Source organism: Botrytis deweyae (genome assembly GCF_014898535.1).
Source record: "Botrytis deweyae strain B1 chromosome Unknown BDEW_003, whole genome shotgun sequence".
In the NCBI taxonomy this organism is placed as follows: Eukaryota; Fungi; Ascomycota; class Leotiomycetes; order Helotiales; family Sclerotiniaceae; genus Botrytis; species Botrytis deweyae.
The window spans coordinates 2,095,868-2,113,852 of record NW_024066210.1 but is presented as its reverse complement, the minus strand read 5'-3'; the positions used below and the strand labels follow the sequence as shown (position 1 = coordinate 2,113,852).

The 17,985-nt window shown below is 41.3% G+C and overlaps 6 protein-coding genes across 6 annotated transcripts; 4 read left to right on the top strand and 2 right to left on the bottom strand.

Annotated features, from left to right (window-relative positions):
• Nucleotides 1–353: 353 nt before the first annotated feature.
• EAE98_001987 (uncharacterized protein) lies at nucleotides 354–2,944 on the top strand (the record flags this gene model as incomplete). Its single annotated transcript, XM_038949606.1, has 6 exons — nucleotides 354–376; nucleotides 452–569; nucleotides 619–777; nucleotides 846–1,393; nucleotides 1,450–1,592; nucleotides 1,647–2,944. 6 exons carry the CDS (start codon nucleotides 354–356, stop codon nucleotides 2,942–2,944), a joined length of 2,289 nt encoding a protein of 762 aa, XP_038814591.1.
• Nucleotides 2,945–3,994: 1,050 nt separating this feature from the next.
• EAE98_001986 (uncharacterized protein) lies at nucleotides 3,995–6,148 on the top strand. Its single transcript, XM_038949605.1, has 4 exons — nucleotides 3,995–4,301; nucleotides 4,478–4,951; nucleotides 5,007–5,575; nucleotides 5,646–6,148. The coding sequence occupies exons 2-4, from the start codon at nucleotides 4,543–4,545 to the stop codon at nucleotides 5,781–5,783; spliced, it is 1,116 nt and encodes a 371-aa protein (XP_038814590.1). The 5' UTR covers nucleotides 3,995–4,301; nucleotides 4,478–4,542; the 3' UTR covers nucleotides 5,784–6,148.
• Nucleotides 6,149–6,672: 524 nt separating this feature from the next.
• Nucleotides 6,673–7,113, bottom strand: EAE98_001985 (uncharacterized protein; the record flags this gene model as incomplete). Its single annotated transcript, XM_038949604.1, has 1 exon — nucleotides 6,673–7,113. The coding sequence occupies one exon, from the start codon at nucleotides 7,111–7,113 to the stop codon at nucleotides 6,673–6,675; it is 441 nt and encodes a 146-aa protein (XP_038814589.1).
• Nucleotides 7,114–7,920: 807 nt separating this feature from the next.
• On the top strand, nucleotides 7,921–9,355 carry EAE98_001984 (uncharacterized protein; the record flags this gene model as incomplete). The annotated part of the gene is made up of 3 exons (XM_038949603.1): nucleotides 7,921–8,159; nucleotides 8,237–9,042; nucleotides 9,123–9,355. The coding sequence occupies 3 exons, from the start codon at nucleotides 7,921–7,923 to the stop codon at nucleotides 9,353–9,355; spliced, it is 1,278 nt and encodes a 425-aa protein (XP_038814588.1).
• Nucleotides 9,356–9,805: 450 nt separating this feature from the next.
• On the top strand, nucleotides 9,806–11,853 carry EAE98_001983 (uncharacterized protein; the record flags this gene model as incomplete). Its single annotated transcript, XM_038949602.1, has 3 exons — nucleotides 9,806–9,848; nucleotides 9,996–10,100; nucleotides 10,205–11,853. 3 exons carry the CDS (start codon nucleotides 9,806–9,808, stop codon nucleotides 11,851–11,853), a joined length of 1,797 nt encoding a protein of 598 aa, XP_038814587.1.
• Nucleotides 11,854–13,664: 1,811 nt separating this feature from the next.
• Nucleotides 13,665–15,842, bottom strand: EAE98_001982 (uncharacterized protein; the record flags this gene model as incomplete). Its single annotated transcript, XM_038949601.1, has 1 exon — nucleotides 13,665–15,842. The coding sequence occupies one exon, from the start codon at nucleotides 15,840–15,842 to the stop codon at nucleotides 13,665–13,667; it is 2,178 nt and encodes a 725-aa protein (XP_038814586.1).
• Between the last annotated feature and the right edge of the window lie 2,143 nt (nucleotides 15,843–17,985).

The window sequence follows — 17,985 nt, the reverse complement described above, 5'->3', positions numbered from 1 at the left end:
GTGGATACTTCGTCTCAGGAAAATGAATACCAATTGGAGACTGCAACGGTTGGAGTTCATGAGATGACGATGATTGGGTGAAGAGTACGAAACATAATATTGAGGTACCTAATGTTGCTAGTGCGGTGTTCCATTTAGATGCGACGGAAGGCTGACAACAAGGCTGATCAATATGATTCTATTTGATTGGTTAATGCTGCTTCAAACTGACGCTAAACAAAACTTGGTTTAAGAGCAAAAAGGAAATCTTAGCCTTGCCCCCCACTCCACTCCACTACATGATTTAAATAGTCCGAGAGATAGGAGTGTCGTCACAAACCTCCCTTGTTCGGACATCACATTTGCTCGTGATAATGCGGTCTTTGGAAGATTCTAGGTAAGAATTTTTAGAAAATTCAAAAGCTTCTTCCTCTCTCTGCTCGTTATTGTTCTAATACAAGAGTGAGAAAAGAAAGAGATGGCAGGTGACGATAAAGTCCGCATCTAGCTTGACCGAACTCAAGAAATCCGTGAGGATCGTTGGAGAAAACAGTCCTTGTAACGGAGGTTTAAGATCTATCTGTTGGAAGGCAAGTTCTAAGTTTCATCTTGGCGTACTCTTGAGTAACATTTTTATAGACATTTTTATTGTTTCAAAACACAGAGATCACGGGTTGGGCACGAGGACTTGAGGATTCACGAAGTGCTTATACCTCTTTAAGAGAACATTTCTTGAGATTCATCGAACATCCAAATGATCTAGGATCTTCATTAGATCCTCTGGACGACGATAAACACGTGAGTTCTTTTACTTTCGGGTTTATGTATTCTGGGAATTTTGTCCAAATATACTGAGACACTTTGAGTCACCATGGAATACCCTTCGGAAAGATGAAGAAATTCGTGCCGAAATATTTCAGGATATCGAGAGATGCATGCCAGAAGAACCATACTTCCGTCGTGCCGACATTCAAAGATTCATGCTGGATGTGCTGTTTATCTTTTGCAAAATCAACCAAGATGTAGGTTATCGTCAGGGCATGCATGAGATACTGGCTCCAATTCTATGGGTAGTGGAGCAAGATTCTATTGACCCTCGAGACATCAATAGTGACACGAGTGAATCAGGAACAGATCCATCAGATTCGATTATGAAGCAGTGTTTGAATCGTAAATTCATCGAGCATGATGCCTTCACTCTCTTGTCTTTGGTCATGAGATCAGCAAAGTCATTTTATGAATTAGGTGACCCCGGTCAAAAAACACCTCAAATTGTTGGCGGAACCCCTCAAAATGGCGCATCTCCAATTGTTGAAAGGAGTAAGCGAATTCATGAAGTATACCTGGCTCGTGTAGATCCGCGACTGGCCAAACATCTTACAGATATTGAGATACTACCGCAAATATTCTTGATGTAAGGACAAAAATTGTTAACTTTGGCTACTGTTCATCTGTTGACGGATTATACAGACGCTGGATCAGGTTGCTCTTCGGGCGCGAGTTTCCTTTCGTTGATCTACTATCAGTATGGGATACTCTTTTCGCCGAGGATCCAGAACTAGATCTTGTGGATCTTATATGTGTAGCAATGTTACTTCGAATTCGTTGGCAACGTATGCAATTCACCTTCCACAATTTGGCGTAATGACTAACAACTTATGAATCAGTAATGGAATCGAACTACTCGCTGGCCCTGATGTTACTACTCAAATATGAGTGTCCTCCAAATCCTCAAACTTTCGTCGATGATGCAATCTTCTTACGAGATAATTTCAATGCTAGTGGGGGATCCAAGATTATTCATAAATATAGTGGGAAGTTCCCGCATCGAGATAAATCATCGCCACCACCTGATGCTCCTATTGAAGAAAGTCTCAGCCCTAGACAGCTACTCATGCGGAATAGATCTTCATTGACTAGCCCTGCTCGGTTCTTGCAACAACAGGGAGGTGTTGAAGCGTTGATTCAAGGTGCTGCAAAAGGTGTTTACAATAGGGGAGAGCGTCTTGGCATCAATCAAGCTGTACGCGATGCAATGGAAGAAGTGAAGAAGAATATGCAAGGACTACAAACTCCAAGAAGTAACAATTCTCCTAGGAGAGCTAGTGCTGCTTCACGGTGGTCTCTTGATGATGGGCGTGTGATGCCTGCCTCGACAGCTATCATGGCAACAATGAACGAAAGAAATAGGCAATTGGCTGTCATGCTAGATCACGCAATGAAAGATCTGAGATCTGTTTCTGTGTCAAAAGAAAGTAACCGGGAAAAGTGCATCGAGGCAATGGACATGGCTATTGCGAAAGTTGATTTCGTGAAGGTTTACTTGGAGGACTCTACTATGCCACTTCCAATTCTTTCACCAATTATCGATGGTAGGAATGAGCCTGCTACACCAGAAGCAGATATACCGAAAGTTTTATTACCACCAATCTCAGATCAAGGGCAGACAACTTCACCAGAGACTCCCATCATGAATTCCGACCCAAGTAATGCTCTGGCAAAAGAGACAAATGGCCTAGACGAGACATCCATATCAACGCCTGACATTAGTCAAACTCCAAGGGAAGCAATTGACCTCTCCTCAAACGAGCCGTCTACAATTATCGAACCCGACATAGAAAGAGATGCTATGAGATCTGCAACAACCGAGCGACCCGAAGCACCAATCCCCACTAGATCTTCGATTGCACAGTCATCGTTCTCTTGGATGCTAGAACCAGATCAAGCATCTAGCCCCACGATAAAATCCTCACCTCCAAAGAGTTCTTCTCCATTTTTAAGAACCGGAAAGCGACCTACATCCGGTGCTGGTCGAGAAAAGGCAGCGTTTCTGTTTGGGGATGATGATGGCGACTTCCAACTTCCCATACCAAAATCTCCATTGTCAAACGCCGAAGAAGCCTTCAAGCTAGGAACATTGAAACGAATAAAAGAGAAACAAATCGATGAAAACACGGTTGAATAGGATGGCTACATTATCTCTTTTGTCTATACAACAACACACTTCATTATCGGATTCATCAGTAAACGCGAATCCATCAATACACGAATCACGACGCGACATCGACTTGATCACTTGTTACAAGCCATCTATTAAATATGATAGAAAAGGGACGAATGGGGCGATCTCCTAACATCAGCTGGGAGCCTGACCTTTTTCGAACGTCGGATAGCAGAACACTACTGCAAGCTGGCAATGCAGGTATACGCGAAATGTAGGAAGCCCCCAATTCGTCTAGGTATTTTGAGTAACACCAGTTGAAACTGGCTGCTCATCACATTTCGTAGTTGACCCCGACAATTCCTCGAAACAGGATTTGCAAAGCCCAAGACTAATGAGTGACACTGTCGGAATATGGGTCAGCGTCGTAAATATGGGAATGGTCATAGGAGGCAGACAATATCAGATTATTTCATATGGTGAACGAAATTAAGAAGTATACATATCAAGTTTCTCAACCTATTCACTCATACTGTCTTTGATATTGGTTTTGCCACAGAGAGGATTCATGTACAGGTGACTATTAAAGTCCTTTCTTCATCCGCGATTCCTCCCTTCTGAAGTTCTCCTTTCATGTAAACGGAAGTACCTATATAAAGCACTTGAATGTTAGGAGCTTGAGCTCAAGCTCTTCTTAACATCTTGCCTTAGTTCGAACCCTTGAAAATCCTTGAGGGATGATTTGCTATTGATTATTTTGAGGCACAACAAGTAGATACACCATATACCAATGATATCCAAAGAATACCGCCAGCCTTCCTGTTATTGTTATTTATGTACAAGCAAGTTGGTGAATTGGTGAAATGTGTACTTCATGCAGATAGATAATCCCAGGACATGGTTTTGACGATCTACCTACCGACTCCCCTCTACCTTAGTACGAATGCCCCACCCTTTCTAAAACCACAGTCGGTGTGTCTCGAACAAACTTTGAACCCCGCCCTTCCAATAATTAGCGTCAAAATCATTCCCAGTAAAAAAAAGCAAAAGCACTTTCCAGGTTCACCAGCCATTTCCTCTCTCCCCTCCCCTCCACAAACAAAAAGATTCATCGATTTCTTTCAAAGAGAAATATCAATCACACTTTCTCCTCCCCTTCCCTCTTTTTCCTCTCCCTCCTCTTCGTCCCTTCCCACTCCTCAACTCAACTCTCAACCTTTAGTCACCCCCCCACTACCTATCTAAATCCATCTTCTTTTCCCCTCTTCGAGGTCACTCGGACAACCCTTCATCCTCCTTTATCTTCCCGATAACACACCTCGAACTCCTCACACACAACTCCCTCCCACAACCAGTCTCTTTCTTGATATCTGCAATCAAGGTATGCTTCTATATTAATTCTCTTTCTTTTGCTCAAGTCGCAATCTTTGGCTTTACATTGCATGCCACTGGCGCATTCACTATCCCGATGCGATAGTGAGATATGTCATATTCTGCGGATCATCAGCTCTTTAATTTACAATTACATCTCTCAAGTACTAACCTTCCATCAATCAGATCTACCCAACGTTACCTCACTCAACTTTCTATCTCCCGGAAGTTGAAACTCAAACAAATACAAAATGTCTTCTCAGGATAATCGCGACAATGCTCCTAATGGTGAGGAGCTCAACGATTCCATGGATCGCTTACAGGTCAATGATGAGACTCGTCTTGGCCCCGATGGCGAACCACTCCCAAAGACCGATGAAGAATATGCAGAATCTCAACTTACCTTGAGAGCTATTGTTTCTTCAAAGGAAGCTGGTGTCATTATCGGCAAAGGTGGCAAGAATGTCGCCGACCTTCGCGATGAGACTGGTGTGAAAGCCGGTGTCAGCAAGGTCGTTCAAGGTGTTCATGATCGTGTCTTAACCATCTCAGGTGGATGCGATTCTATTTCCAGAGCTTACTCCATTGTTGCGAAAGCTCTGTTGGAGGGCGCACCACAAATGGGAATGGGCGGAGTTGTTTCTAACAACGGTACTCATCGTAAGCTACAGTTTTATGCCACCATATAAACACTTAGTCTAATTCTACCATCTAGCAATCAAGTTGTTGATCTCCCACAATCAAATGGGTACGATCATCGGCCGACAAGGACTCAAAATCAAGCATATCCAAGACGTTTCTGGTGTTCGCATGGTCGCACAAAAAGAAATGCTCCCACAATCCACCGAACGTATCGTGGAGGTCCAGGGTAACCCTGAAGGCATTCAAAAAGCCATCTGGGAAATCTGCAAGTGCTTGGTCGATGACTGGGCTAGAGGAACCGGTACCGTTCTATATAACCCCATGGTTCGCACTCAAACCGGTAATTCAGGTGGTATGGGCCAAGGCAATGTTGGAGGAACTGGTCGTGAGTATGGTAGCTCACGTGTCATGCGCACTGGAAATGGTGCCGATTTCAGTGAGAGTGCTCCACGATCATACAACCGCCGTTCTGAATCCGATGCTGCTCAACGTGGACCCCCTACTCACGATGAGAACGGAGAAGAACTCCAAACACAAAACATCAGCATTCCAGCTGACATGGTTGGATGTATCATTGGTCGGGCTGGTTCCAAGATCAGTGAGATTAGAAAGACTTCTGGAGCTCGTATCTCCATCGCTAAGGTAAGCCTTCTTTATCCCGAGAGAGCTCAAAGCTCCATCACAAAGATATCTGTACTGACATATGCATTAGTCTCCTCACGATGAGACTGGAGAGCGCATGTTCACCATTATGGGTACTGCTAAGGCTAACGACTCAGCCCTCTATCTTCTCTATGAGAACCTCGAGGCCGAGAAGCAACGCCGCAGTCAAGGCAATGCTCAAGAATGAATTACTAGCTCTATTTGAGCACATCGAATTTCTTTTTCAGGCAGGCAAGCTTTGTCTCAGGTCTATCCAGATTTGACTTGCCGCAAGGCTGATATTGATGCGATGATTCTACCTTGGGATCCGTTAGTAATTTTTCCTTGGACCGATATTCCTTTCCCCAACAAAAGCAGTTCCTTTACCATTTTCATTTCCACTTCTTGCGGCACGGAATTTTACGAAATTATGCTCATTTGCATGGTGCACATACGAGTTGCCCTTATGCAAATGTCATTCCCCTATTGATACAAATGATTCGCCTCAACATTCGACAACCAGAGATACCGACCTCCTATCTCGACTCTCAGCTTTCCGAAGTCCCCAATCGAACGAACGAGAATCGACCTAATCTCGTCATTCATGCCGGCTATGACCTGATAATTCTCTTAAGTTACGAATCATGATATGCACATTACCCGTTAAATCATATGCACTCGACACAAATTTCCCACTCGTCTTCCACATCGCTCCTTCGAACACCAATACGTCCGCAACACAAATAGCCTTACGTCTTCTCGACCTTTGATCTCATACTACGAAATAGGCCCATCAACACATCCAGATATGTTCTGAGAATGTAGTAGATAGACCATTGAGTAGATTCAGAACAATACGAGTATTCCGAACAATGAATTTATTTAAAATACATGTAATAGATGCAAGATCGTCGACGTGAATTCAGTTAAATGTTCAACTGTGAATCATCGTGTGCTCTGTACTTTCTTTGATTTGTGACCAGAATCTGTACTAGTATATTCCAATGTTTGCTCTGGGTATCTTTCCCATTCTATCCCATTCACCCTCTACTCTAACATTATAACTTCCAATCAAACCCCCTTTTCTTTGTAAAATATCATCCTCTACCACCATTATAATCTGCACCTCCAGCCTTCCTACACAACTTGACGATCTCTGCCTCGTCCACATCCTCCATACTTCTCGCATCTATCGACACACTATGGTGACTCAAGACAGCCTTGACAGCACCACTCTCAATGCTAACTCTTGCCTTCCTCATAACTTTTGTCTGTTCTCCAATCCACGTAATAAAAGCGAATTTCACCCTGGAAGACTCGCTATCATTGGCATATTCAACCCGTAAATACGCATATTGGGCTTGGGTAGGATCCAATTTCTCACGTAGTTCAGCGATACCGCCCTCTCCAGTTGCAGTGAGGGTCAGAGCATCCCCTATGGCTTTGGCATAGGATATCAAGAGCCAATTTGTGGGGGATTTGTCGGAGCGGACATCGTCGTAGGCGGCGAGGATTTCGGGGGACTTTGCGTTAGACATTTTGAGTTGGATTGGGCTTGGGTTTGAGGGAAAAGGAGGCTCTGGGAGGATAATTGTGCGGGGTGGATTGGTGGGAGGATCGAAGGGTTCGTGAGGTGAAATGGAATAGTGGGGTTTCCGTGAGTATATGGGATGTCTGTTTACACTTCTGGATAGAGTGAAAATATGACGTTTCGAAAGATTTAGTTCTTGAAGATTAAGTGTCTTGTTTGTCGAGTTTCAACACTTTTACTCTCGTACCATGGAAAGAAGAGAAATGCAAATGTAAAGCAAAATAACGAAAAACCACCAAAGAGAAAATATGAATGGGAGAGACCCACGGAACAACAAAATGCCAGCTAATCCGTAGGGACCCTTTCATAACTTACCTACCAACGTACCTAGAACAATTGCGGATTGAAACTATTCCATGTTTGAACGGGAGGAGATCTGACCGCCTTTTTTGGTACTGTAATGCAGATCCATTAGGTAAGCATGAAAAGAGCAAGGTTGGCTTGGTGTGGCTTGTACATAGGAGATCTAGATGTGAGATGTGGCTTGTTGCTACTACCTCGGACCTTCCTAGGGAAAATAGTTGAGGACATTTGGCAATTGGAAATATACACATCTTTATTGATTTACCCGTTGCACCTTTTCTACTTTGCTTTCTTTTACGCTCCTTTCTTTTCTTTTCCTTTCCCTTCGTAACTCTTCTTGATACCCATTTGCCTTGACTATTCCTTCGGGACTTATCCCTTACTTTCATTTCATTTTGCAACTGTCCTCTCTGATTCCCCTGCAACATCTGGAATAACGGATTGCCAAAAGATGGCGAGAACAAAACAAGCTGAGCCTTTGCGTCGCAATCCATCTTCCGAATACACGAGTAAAGCAGATGCGACCGGGGCGAGAAGCTTAAGTGCTAAGAAATCGAAGAAGGAACTGAATGGGAATGCGCCGACTCAGAATGGTGCACCTAAAAGTGATGCGCTATTGAAAGGGAAGACACAAAAAGAAGCTGGCGCATTGCAATTGATATTTGCAGTTGCTGGTATTTACGGCAGTTTGTGAGTGATAGCACCGGAGAGGATTCTTAATGGTCTTGATTCGAGGAAACAAGAATGCTAATAGTATGAATGTGTAGTCTTACTTGGGCACTTCTTCAAGAACGACTCACTACAACTGCTTACGGATCAGAAAAAGCACCTGAAAAGTTCAAATTCCCAGTCTTTCTCAACACAGTACAATCCCTTTTCGCTGCCACAGTAGGATACATTTACCTACGATTCGATACTCCCGCCAATAGCAAAACGCTACCCATCTTCCCAAGTCAACGGATTATCTTTCCCCTCCTCGTTGTGGCCATCACCTCCTCACTCGCCTCCCCCTTTGGCTATGCATCTCTCGATCACATCGATTATATCACTTTTATTCTTGCCAAATCATGCAAATTACTACCAGTCATGTTTCTTCACATAACTCTCTTTGGAAAACGCTACCCAATTTCTAAATATGTCGTCGTCTTAGCCGTAACATGCGGTGTCGGTATCTTTACTCTCCATGCAGGTGCTAAATCTCATGGAAAACCTAGCAAAGCGGCACTTAATCCAGATCGCAATACTGCGTGGGGACTTTTGCTCCTAGGAGTAAATCTTCTATTTGATGGTCTCACAAACACAACACAAGATTGGATCTTCACAAGCTTCCAACCTTATAAAGGTCCACAAATGATGTGTGCAAATAACATTATAAGCACTTTACTTACAACATCATATTTATTATTGTCACCATATCTTGTTCATACGGGATTGGGAGAGTATCTTGGTATGGATCTTGCAAGTGGAGCAGGAGAATTGGCTGGAGCATTGGCTTTTATGCAGAGACATCCAAGTGTTTGGAGAGATGTACTTGGATTTGCAGCTTGTGGTGCTGTGGGACAAGTTTTTATCTGTATGTTTCCCCCTTTATTCTTCCTTTCATGTCATCAAAAGCCACTTTATCTTAAAAAATAAAACTAACATTCAAAACAGTCTACACACTCTCAACATTCTCATCTCTTCTTCTAGTAACCATAACTGTTACTCGCAAGATGCTTACTATGATCTTATCAGTAGTATGGTTTGGTCATACACTAGGCAGTAAACAGTGGATGGGTGTAGGATTGGTATTTGGTGGAATTGGAGCTGAAGGTGTCATTGCGAGAAGAGAAAAGGCTGCTAAGGAAAAGAAGAAGTTGGCTGAGTCGTCAAAGAAGGAATTGTAGATACGAAGACGAGTGTATGATATTGGAGTAGTCGGATGATTTTAGAATATAAAATCAACTATCAAAGATTGACGGGAGGCGTTTGGGTTATACAGTACCATTATTATTGGTATTGGTAAGGAAGGGTTAGAATTTTGTGGGGGATTTAGAAATAGATGACTAAAGAAGGGTTTATCATTGCCAACATTTGGCTTACTATGGATACCAACATATAACAAACAGCGAACAACCAAAATCTCCTTTAAACCACTAGTCAAAATGTCACGATTACCCGGTGGTGATGTGCTGTGCCGTAAAGTGTGGGTATAGACTTCACTTTATATATTATCCAGACTTCCAGAGCTCTCGTTGTGACTTGTTCTTCTGAATGCGAACTATTGATATTGAAATCTCATACTAGCATACAAGGAAATCAAGGACTCAAGGTCGATGGTCGATGAGAATCTGAAAATGCAGGATGAGGTGGAATATGATCTCGTGATTGTTGGAGCAGGTATGGCCTTCCCTTCACCTCAAACATTTAAATGTTTCCAAACCCATTTCATCATCTTTTTAATCATTTGAATTCATGCACATTACCTTTCTCCTCTTCTCCAAGGCGTTTGGCTAGTTATTAACTGGTATATCGCACCTTAATTAGGTCCTTCCGGCATAGTTTTAGCTCGCTTCTACCTCTCCATTTATCCCACTCATCGTCTCGCTATCCTTGAACAAGAAGATGTTATTGGAGGGGTCTGGAGTTCCGGTATTTTCTCTCTTTACTTGATTTCACTCATCATTTCATATTTTCCCAGGCCGTTCTTCTTTTTTATCATTCCACGCCCGGTAATCCCTAATCTCCATACACAGCACGTCAATACCCAGGATTTCGCTCCGAATCTGGTCTTCGCATGACAGGTTTCTCGGACATACCTATTGTTCTTCCTCCAGATACAAAGACGTATCATGATACCTTTGAGGCGAAATACGTGACGAAGTATCTAGAAGAATATGTAGATGTACATGTTTATAATGAGAAGAGTTTGAGGGATCGAGTGATCTTTGGCTTCAAAGTAGGAGGTATTGAGAAGACTAATGGGATCTGGTCGATTTGGAGTGAAGTCCACGAGAATGGAAAAGGAAATGAGAACAAGAGAATGATCAAGACCAAAAAGCTAGCTATAGCCACTGGTCAGAATTCTCTTCCTTACATCCCGTCATTCCCTAATCAAACGAACTTTCAATCCCCCATCGTCCACCAAAAACACTTTGGACAAATATCTACATCAGCCCTAGCACCAGATTCCCCATATACGGCGGTAACCATTCTTGGGGGAGGTAAATCCGCTGCAGATATGGTATACGAATGTGTTAAAGCGGGCAAAAAAGTATCCTGGCTTATCCGCCAATCAGGCGAAGGACCCGCCATATTCGCCGGCGCCAAAGGGCGAGGTCAGTATCGCAACGGTGCGGAAATGTCTGCCACGCGAGCATTTTCCGCATTAAGTCCTTCGTGTTTCGCGGAGCAGACTTGGTTGACAAGATTCATTCATCGCTCGTCGATTATAAATTCCATCGTGTCGAGGATCTGGAGAGGTGCAGATGAAGAAGCTGCGAAGCTTGCAGATTTCGAGAGAGAGGATGCACTACCCGGGTTTGAGGGCTTGAAATTTGAGAGTGAAATTTTTTGGTGTAATGGCCCACTTGGACTTATCCACCATGATAATTTCTGGGATACGGTGGCGAGGAACGTGAGGGTTTATCGGGGGGATATTGCAAAGCTGGATTCTCATGCCATTGTACTCGAAAACGGGACGGTGATTCATACAGATATGTTGTTATGTGGCACGGGGTGGAAGCGAGGATATCCCTTTCTGACACCTGCACAAACCTGCGAGTTTGGATTACCCCATCCAGTAATCGATGATTCAGAAGAAGAATCGCGCATCTGGGAGTCTCTCACTCAAAACGCAACGCAGGAAATCCTCTCTTCATTCCCGAAACTTCGGAATCCGCCTGGTCCATCACACACTCAGGACCAGCATGAAACTAACCATGCAGTTGCAACCACCCCCACGCGTCTCTACAATCTCCTCGCTCCCCTCAACGATTTAAAAAATCCCTCTCTCGTCTTCCTCTCCCACATCCATCTCTCCAATGCCTTCCGACTCGCCGAAGCCCAAGCTATCTGGACTACCGCCTATTTCTCCTCGCATCTCTCTCTTCCTCGCTTGCAAGAAGCGAGACGCGAAATCGCATATCAGAATACTTTTTCGAAATTGAGATATCCGGCGCATGGGGGACGGGGGAATTATTTTCATCTGGATTTGGTGGGGTATACGGATATGTTGATGAGGGAGGTGGGGTTGGGGAGTCATAGGAAGAATGGGTGGTGGGCGGATTTGGTGGGACCATGTGTGGCGGCGGATTATGGGGGGATGAGGGGGGAGTATTTGGGGAGGTTTGGTGGGGGTGGAGGGGAGGGGGAGAGAAAGGAGGAGGAGGGGGTGGTTGGGTAGGGGTAGAGCGTAAATTTCATGGTTGATGGTTGATGGTTTGTGAGAGAGTGATTTATGTTTTGGTTTTGGAAGAGATTTCCTCGATTTTGTTTAATTTCTCTCTCATCTTGTATCAAGATTATTTTCTTATTCATGATACAATCAATGTATACTTTAAACATTCAACACATTCATTATTTCTTTGAGAAATTCATCGCAATACCATCTCTAATCCCAACCCCTAAACCCATCTTATCCCTTATATCTTCCCAACAACCACGCCCTCCCAAATTCCAATAAACAACATAGAAAAAAAACAACTCCTATCCATACCCACCACACATAAATCCAACAAAAATATCATATCTGAGAATATATACATCGCATATCTACTATATACTACCTATATCTTAACTTCTAAATCTGCTAAGCGAATAAACATTGGTTCCGCGCTAATAGACGGATATGAATTAAATTCATATTAGATAAGAATGGGGAAGAAAAGATAGAAATTGAAGAGAAATGGGAATTCTAGAAGTTAGAATATAATATAGTCTGAGTTTCGAAAATAAATATAAATATAGTTAAAAATTGAAATAAATCTCGCAATAAATAAGAAGAAGTATACTCTCCTCATACTCAGTATACGAAGCTTCTTGAAAAGCGAAACTTAAACCTAACACATTGAAGCAAGATCAAACAGAAGTTATTACTCTAAGTATCTGGATTCTGTTTGGTATTTTTGAACGATTAGATTGATTAGATTTGATAACTTAATGGAATAATGTGTGATAGATTGATTGGATTATTGTTATTTTTTGTGAGTATCTATTTGTTTATTTATATAGTACTTAATACTTAGTACTTGAGACTTGAGACTTGAGACTTGAGATTTGAGATTTGAGATTTGAGATTTGAGATTTGAGATTTAAATAGAAATAGAAATAGAAATAGACGTTTAGATAGTAATTTAAGCGAGATGTAATGTTCTTGATTCGCGAAGTCCGAAGAAATAGTGTTCTCAATTTTTCGAGTTGTAATTTTAGGTTTGACATTCTAATGAAAAATAATAGTGTTGTTAATTTCATAGATCTATTTTGATATTTGAGATGAATTTTCGGTGTTTAGTATTTAGTGTTTAGAAAAGATTGAGTTGAATGAGATGAACGAAATGTTCTGGAATTTGTGATTGTTGCTTGGACTGGATGAATGGAGTCTAGATGAAGTCTGGGTGAACTATTGAACACTCTGCTGGGAAGCTAGGAAGCTACAATAGAATAAATTTAGAGGACTAATGTATTATGAATAGAAGAGGGTATATTAGAATACATGATCCAAATATCCGAATCTGCAACCAAGAAAATGGACAATCAAAAGGAACAGTGAGAACGCCATACTTGCTTTTCACTTTCCCACTGTCAGAGAAAGGAGATCTGTACTTATATTATGTGTAAAGAATGAAATGATATCGCATCCTATTCAATACTCTGAGGTCGGATAGGATATACTTTCAATGTTTTCACAAAAGTAGTTGTGCAGAAGGTCTGAGAAATGTGTACGTAGACAGTTAAAATAACGCTGGCTATTGGGTTACCTTGGCATAGGAATTAGTTACTTGGTCTTGTTTAAGACTTTCAACCAGTTTCACATATTATATAACCATTTTAATGCTCGTATATACGTTTATGTTATTGTAAAATATTACTATATAATCACTATGGCTTGATGAATCGCTTTAATATGAAATTGACATCCCTCTTACATCAGATACAAACTTTTTGTCGAAACCTCAGTATGATAATGTCCTCGCAGGCTCTAAAATATCGACAGAACTATGCAAGTCTGAAAGCCTTCCATTCCCATCCTAACCTTGTCGTCATATCCATACTTTTCTCCCCCGTCTCTTTTTCTTCCCTTTCCAATTCCACACCAAGTATACATACATCAATACGCTCAAATGTGTCCGAATCTGAGGTTTCGTCAAGCAGCATCATGTAAACATGTCTCACTCTCTTAGTAGAATCTACAGGATAATAATCTCTGTTTTCTTCTAAAGCATATACCCATGCCTTGAAGACATACTCCTCATTATCCGTAACATTCATCCCCCGTTCTCTCGCCAACCTCGAAAGCCAACAAATTACCGACCCATCTGTTACATACGGACCACACACTTTCTGGCCCAACTCGGGATTTGAGCTAATAGGAATTGGAAAATGCGTGAACGGCCCAAAAATATGGATATAGCGCACGTTTCCCATCAGCATAATCTTTTGCGCAAGATCGACAAGATCCGCTTCGCGAGGCCACGGGAGTATGGTGCCGTTATCGAACTCGAGGCTAAGCTTTTGGTCATGCACTATATCTACATCTTTGAACCCTTGACCTAGAATTTCGTATCTCCATTTGATCGGATGAGGCGACGGTGAAGCATATGTCCAATCACACCACGTCCAGCTTGGAAAGGACCGTCTCCTTGATAGCAAGGTCATTGTGGTGAGATCCTTAAGGATACTAGTATCGAAATAAAAGTCCCATGTGATACCCATTATTAGCGTACCGGTAGTATCAACAGGGAGTAATTTGTTACTGGGCTCGAAAATTGGCACTCCATATATGTGTCCATGAAAAATTGAGCACTCAGACGTGAACATACCCAATATACCCAGAAAGGCAGGCAGAACGTCGGAGTCTTTCGAGAGTTGTCTTTTGGTATACTCGCTTACCATATTGCTGAAAAGGGTTATTTCCCAGCCGATGCCATGTTTTGGCCGTGGACGAAATATCATTGGGATGCGAAACCTTTTATACTCATCTCTTTCCGTTGTAAGGTCATAGTCGATACTTTCCATCCGACCACCTCCTCTGCCGCTCAGAATACCTCCTGCATCGCATTGAAAATAGCACTGAGTCTCAGTGAACACAAGCCTTCGCCTTGACAATAAAGCCTCTTGATAAGTCCATCCACGCGTATTCCACACGGAATTATTGATCTCATACTGGATGTTACTGACCCACTGCACCAGATGAATGGAATTCATTTGCAGAGATTTTTGCACAGCTATTCTAGGCTTGCTGATCCCAGGGAGACCTTCACTTGGGCATTTGGCAGTAGTGGCGATTATCGTAAGAGTAGATTGTGAATAAATCTTATCCATGTTCTTGATGAGAAGGGATTTAATATCAGAAGAATGATCTTGAGGAACACAGTATCTATCAATCCACAAGTATCTGTAGCCCAGAGCTATGACAACCTTGATAACATCGGTTATAAGATTTGGAAGAGTAGACGGTAATTTTCCGAACTGATCTGGCCCTTCTGATACTTCAGATCCCCAGACGTAGCTCAGTGTTACGTACTCCATGCAGGTGGTACCTGGAACCAGGATATTCCTCCCATCTTTACAGTCGATTACTGTGAAGCCTTGAAGTGAAATGCCATCTCTTGGTAGGCAATTCAAGTTAGAATCGGCATGATTGTCATCGCACTGCCGAATCCATTCCCGGACGAGAGACAAATCGGCCTGTAATGACAGATTACGTATGGCTACTCCATCTTTATAAGCATTTGCATTAGAAAAGCCGAAGATTGTATTAGCACGATCGCTATCAGGGTCATTGGCATATTCACCAGCCACGAGGTAAAAGATAAATTTGTTGAAGTAGACGGGCTCGAACGCATTGCCGTTGGCGTACCCAAAGCCAAACAAATGTGCTGCAGTTGACCTTGCAAGGGAAAATAATTCTTTATCTTCCTCTTCCTTCACTTCAGCCCAGATGGAATGAAAAAAATTGCAGAGCTTGCACAAAGGCTCGAGTTCGTCGATTTTGAAAATGTAAATAAGTTTAGGAAAGCCCCCCTGTCTTCCGGCTATGCTTCCGACCACTTTTGGCTCCAGAAAGAACCAGCCCACGATTTTCCTGCACCTCTTACAGAGACCGGTAATCTTAGCTTTCTTTCCGGCCGCCAAAACAGCTTCATGGATTTCCTCTTCGCTCATATCGCTCATATTGCTCTCTTCGCAGTCATCTGAGGGTACGTATGAGCTAGTTGTACAATCGATCGTGAGGGAAGTAGTATTTTTGGGAAGTATGGTGCTTAGACTTAAAAATGTAACGCATGAGCACCGTCAGTATCAAAAAACCTAGTACAGGTGCAACAAACTTCGCAAACCCCAAAAAGACCTCTCAGAAACACTTCAACCAAAGAGTTCAAAGTACTGAAAGATCTTTTTGATGTAGAGTTTGGAAAACCAAGTGTTTTTTGGTGCCTCGAATTTCTTATTCTGATGGAGGCGGGGTAATCTCTGTATACGACACGACACGTATTCATACACACAGGGATTATCTTCTATCCATGCCATTTGTTGAATTCTTGATTTCTAGAAGCAAGCGCAGCCAATCAATCCAGCCTCTTTTTGATTCATCTGACTGAACGTAATTACGAGGGCGTGTCTTTGATGAATGCTGGGCTGAATTTAAGCGAATTTCCTTATCAAAATTGTTACAGGGTATATATATAGTAGTAAGCTATTAGGACTTCGATCCCTGATACTGTGCCTGACTCTGGACGAAATAAACGGTATACCGAAAACGCAATATTATTTTCAAAATTTTATTTTTAAATCAATAATCAATATTTTTGATTTTGAATTGAAATTAATTATTTTGAATCTAATAATTAATAATATGTTTTTATTTTGTTTATTTTATTTTATTATTTAGAATTGTTATTGAATTTTGAAATAATAGTGTTTTGAAGGAAGTCTCGATTTTGACGGGTTTGGTGTGCCCGTTTTTCCGTCCAGAGTAAGTGTGCCTTTTGTAGACAGATTGCGTGCGTGGCGTAGTGGTAAAGCTTCCAACCCCTATTGAGTCCGCTTACGTAACAAAAATCATGCTTTAATCTATATATTTATAAATAAATAACAATTTAAATATTTATTAAAAAACATCGAAATTTGATATATTTAAAGAGATTTAATTAATAATTAACTTGATATTATAGTTATTAATTTTTGAATTAAATTGATAATAAAATTCTATATAGAAATTTGATTTTTAAAATAAGTATTATTTTTTATAAAAATTTGAAACATAAAAATTCAATATGAATTTTGATTTAATTAAACACTTTAATAAAAAAGCTAAAATTATATTATTAAATTTTCAATAAAAAATTTATTACTTTTACAAAATTTCAAATATATAATAATGTTTATTGATTTAATACTAAATTCTAAAATAGATGAGTTTTGATATAAAAAAGTACTTATATATAAACCTAGCATTTATTATAGATACGCCCTTGTATACACATACCAAATCATAGAAGGAGAACTTTCAGAAATCACTCTTGTTTATAATAGTCGACTCTTTAAGCGGCCAGCTAGAGAGCCGACTATCAAGAGAGCGAAAAAATGAATAGAAGACGAAAATCAACATGCACTCCATTCAAACACATAATACAATCAATAAACGGCGATTAGAAGAGAGAAACGGAAGCGAAAGAATGTCCCCTAGAAAGAAATCGCGAGATTCCTATCACATATTTCCCTCGAAATTGAAGCCACTAGGCTATATACTTAATTAATTCATTCACAATCAATAATTCTCATTATATTTTCAATTCTCTTTCGAGCCCAATAGATAGATTGGCATCATCATCATCATTCATATACAATACAGCCACATCTTCAGTTCCAACCATATGTGTTCATCGCCCCCTATCCGCCTCTCTTTCATCCTCAACACCCTTCCTTATTTCCTCTGATGCGCTCATTTCCATATCCCTTCGTCCCATCCATCCGTCCATCTGAAATACCCTTTGAAATCCCCATCATATAAAAGTGCGCAACGAAAAACAATCCGGCAATGACACCCCCACGCAATTCCCCATTTGAAATAGATTCAGATTCTCGCTAATAAATCAAACCTCTGAACTGTGTCTTCCTTTCCATAAAGGGGGTATCTCTTCTCATGACATCATGAAATCTAAGTATTTCTTCTCTTTCGTGTATTTCTTCATCTGCTTGTTTCGATATAACCAAAATATTTTCTTGGTATCCTCCATATTTAGTTTTGTTGTCGTTTGATAATTTTTTTTGGCGCATAGCTTTGCTTCATACTACCGCTCGATATGAAACCTGAGGC

What these genes read in the sequence shown, in the direction of transcription:
- EAE98_001986 (XM_038949605.1), top strand. Translation starts at nt 4,543, where the DNA reads ATGTCTTCTCAGGATAATCGCGACAATGCTCCTAATGGTGAGGAGCTC. An exon ending in TTCTAACAACGGTACTCATC is followed by an intron (nt 4,952 to 5,006) that starts GTAAGCTACAGT and finishes TCTACCATCTAG; the next exon opens with CAATCAAGTTGTTGATCTCC. An exon ending in CTCGTATCTCCATCGCTAAG is followed by an intron (nt 5,576 to 5,645) that starts GTAAGCCTTCTT and finishes CATATGCATTAG; the next exon opens with TCTCCTCACGATGAGACTGG.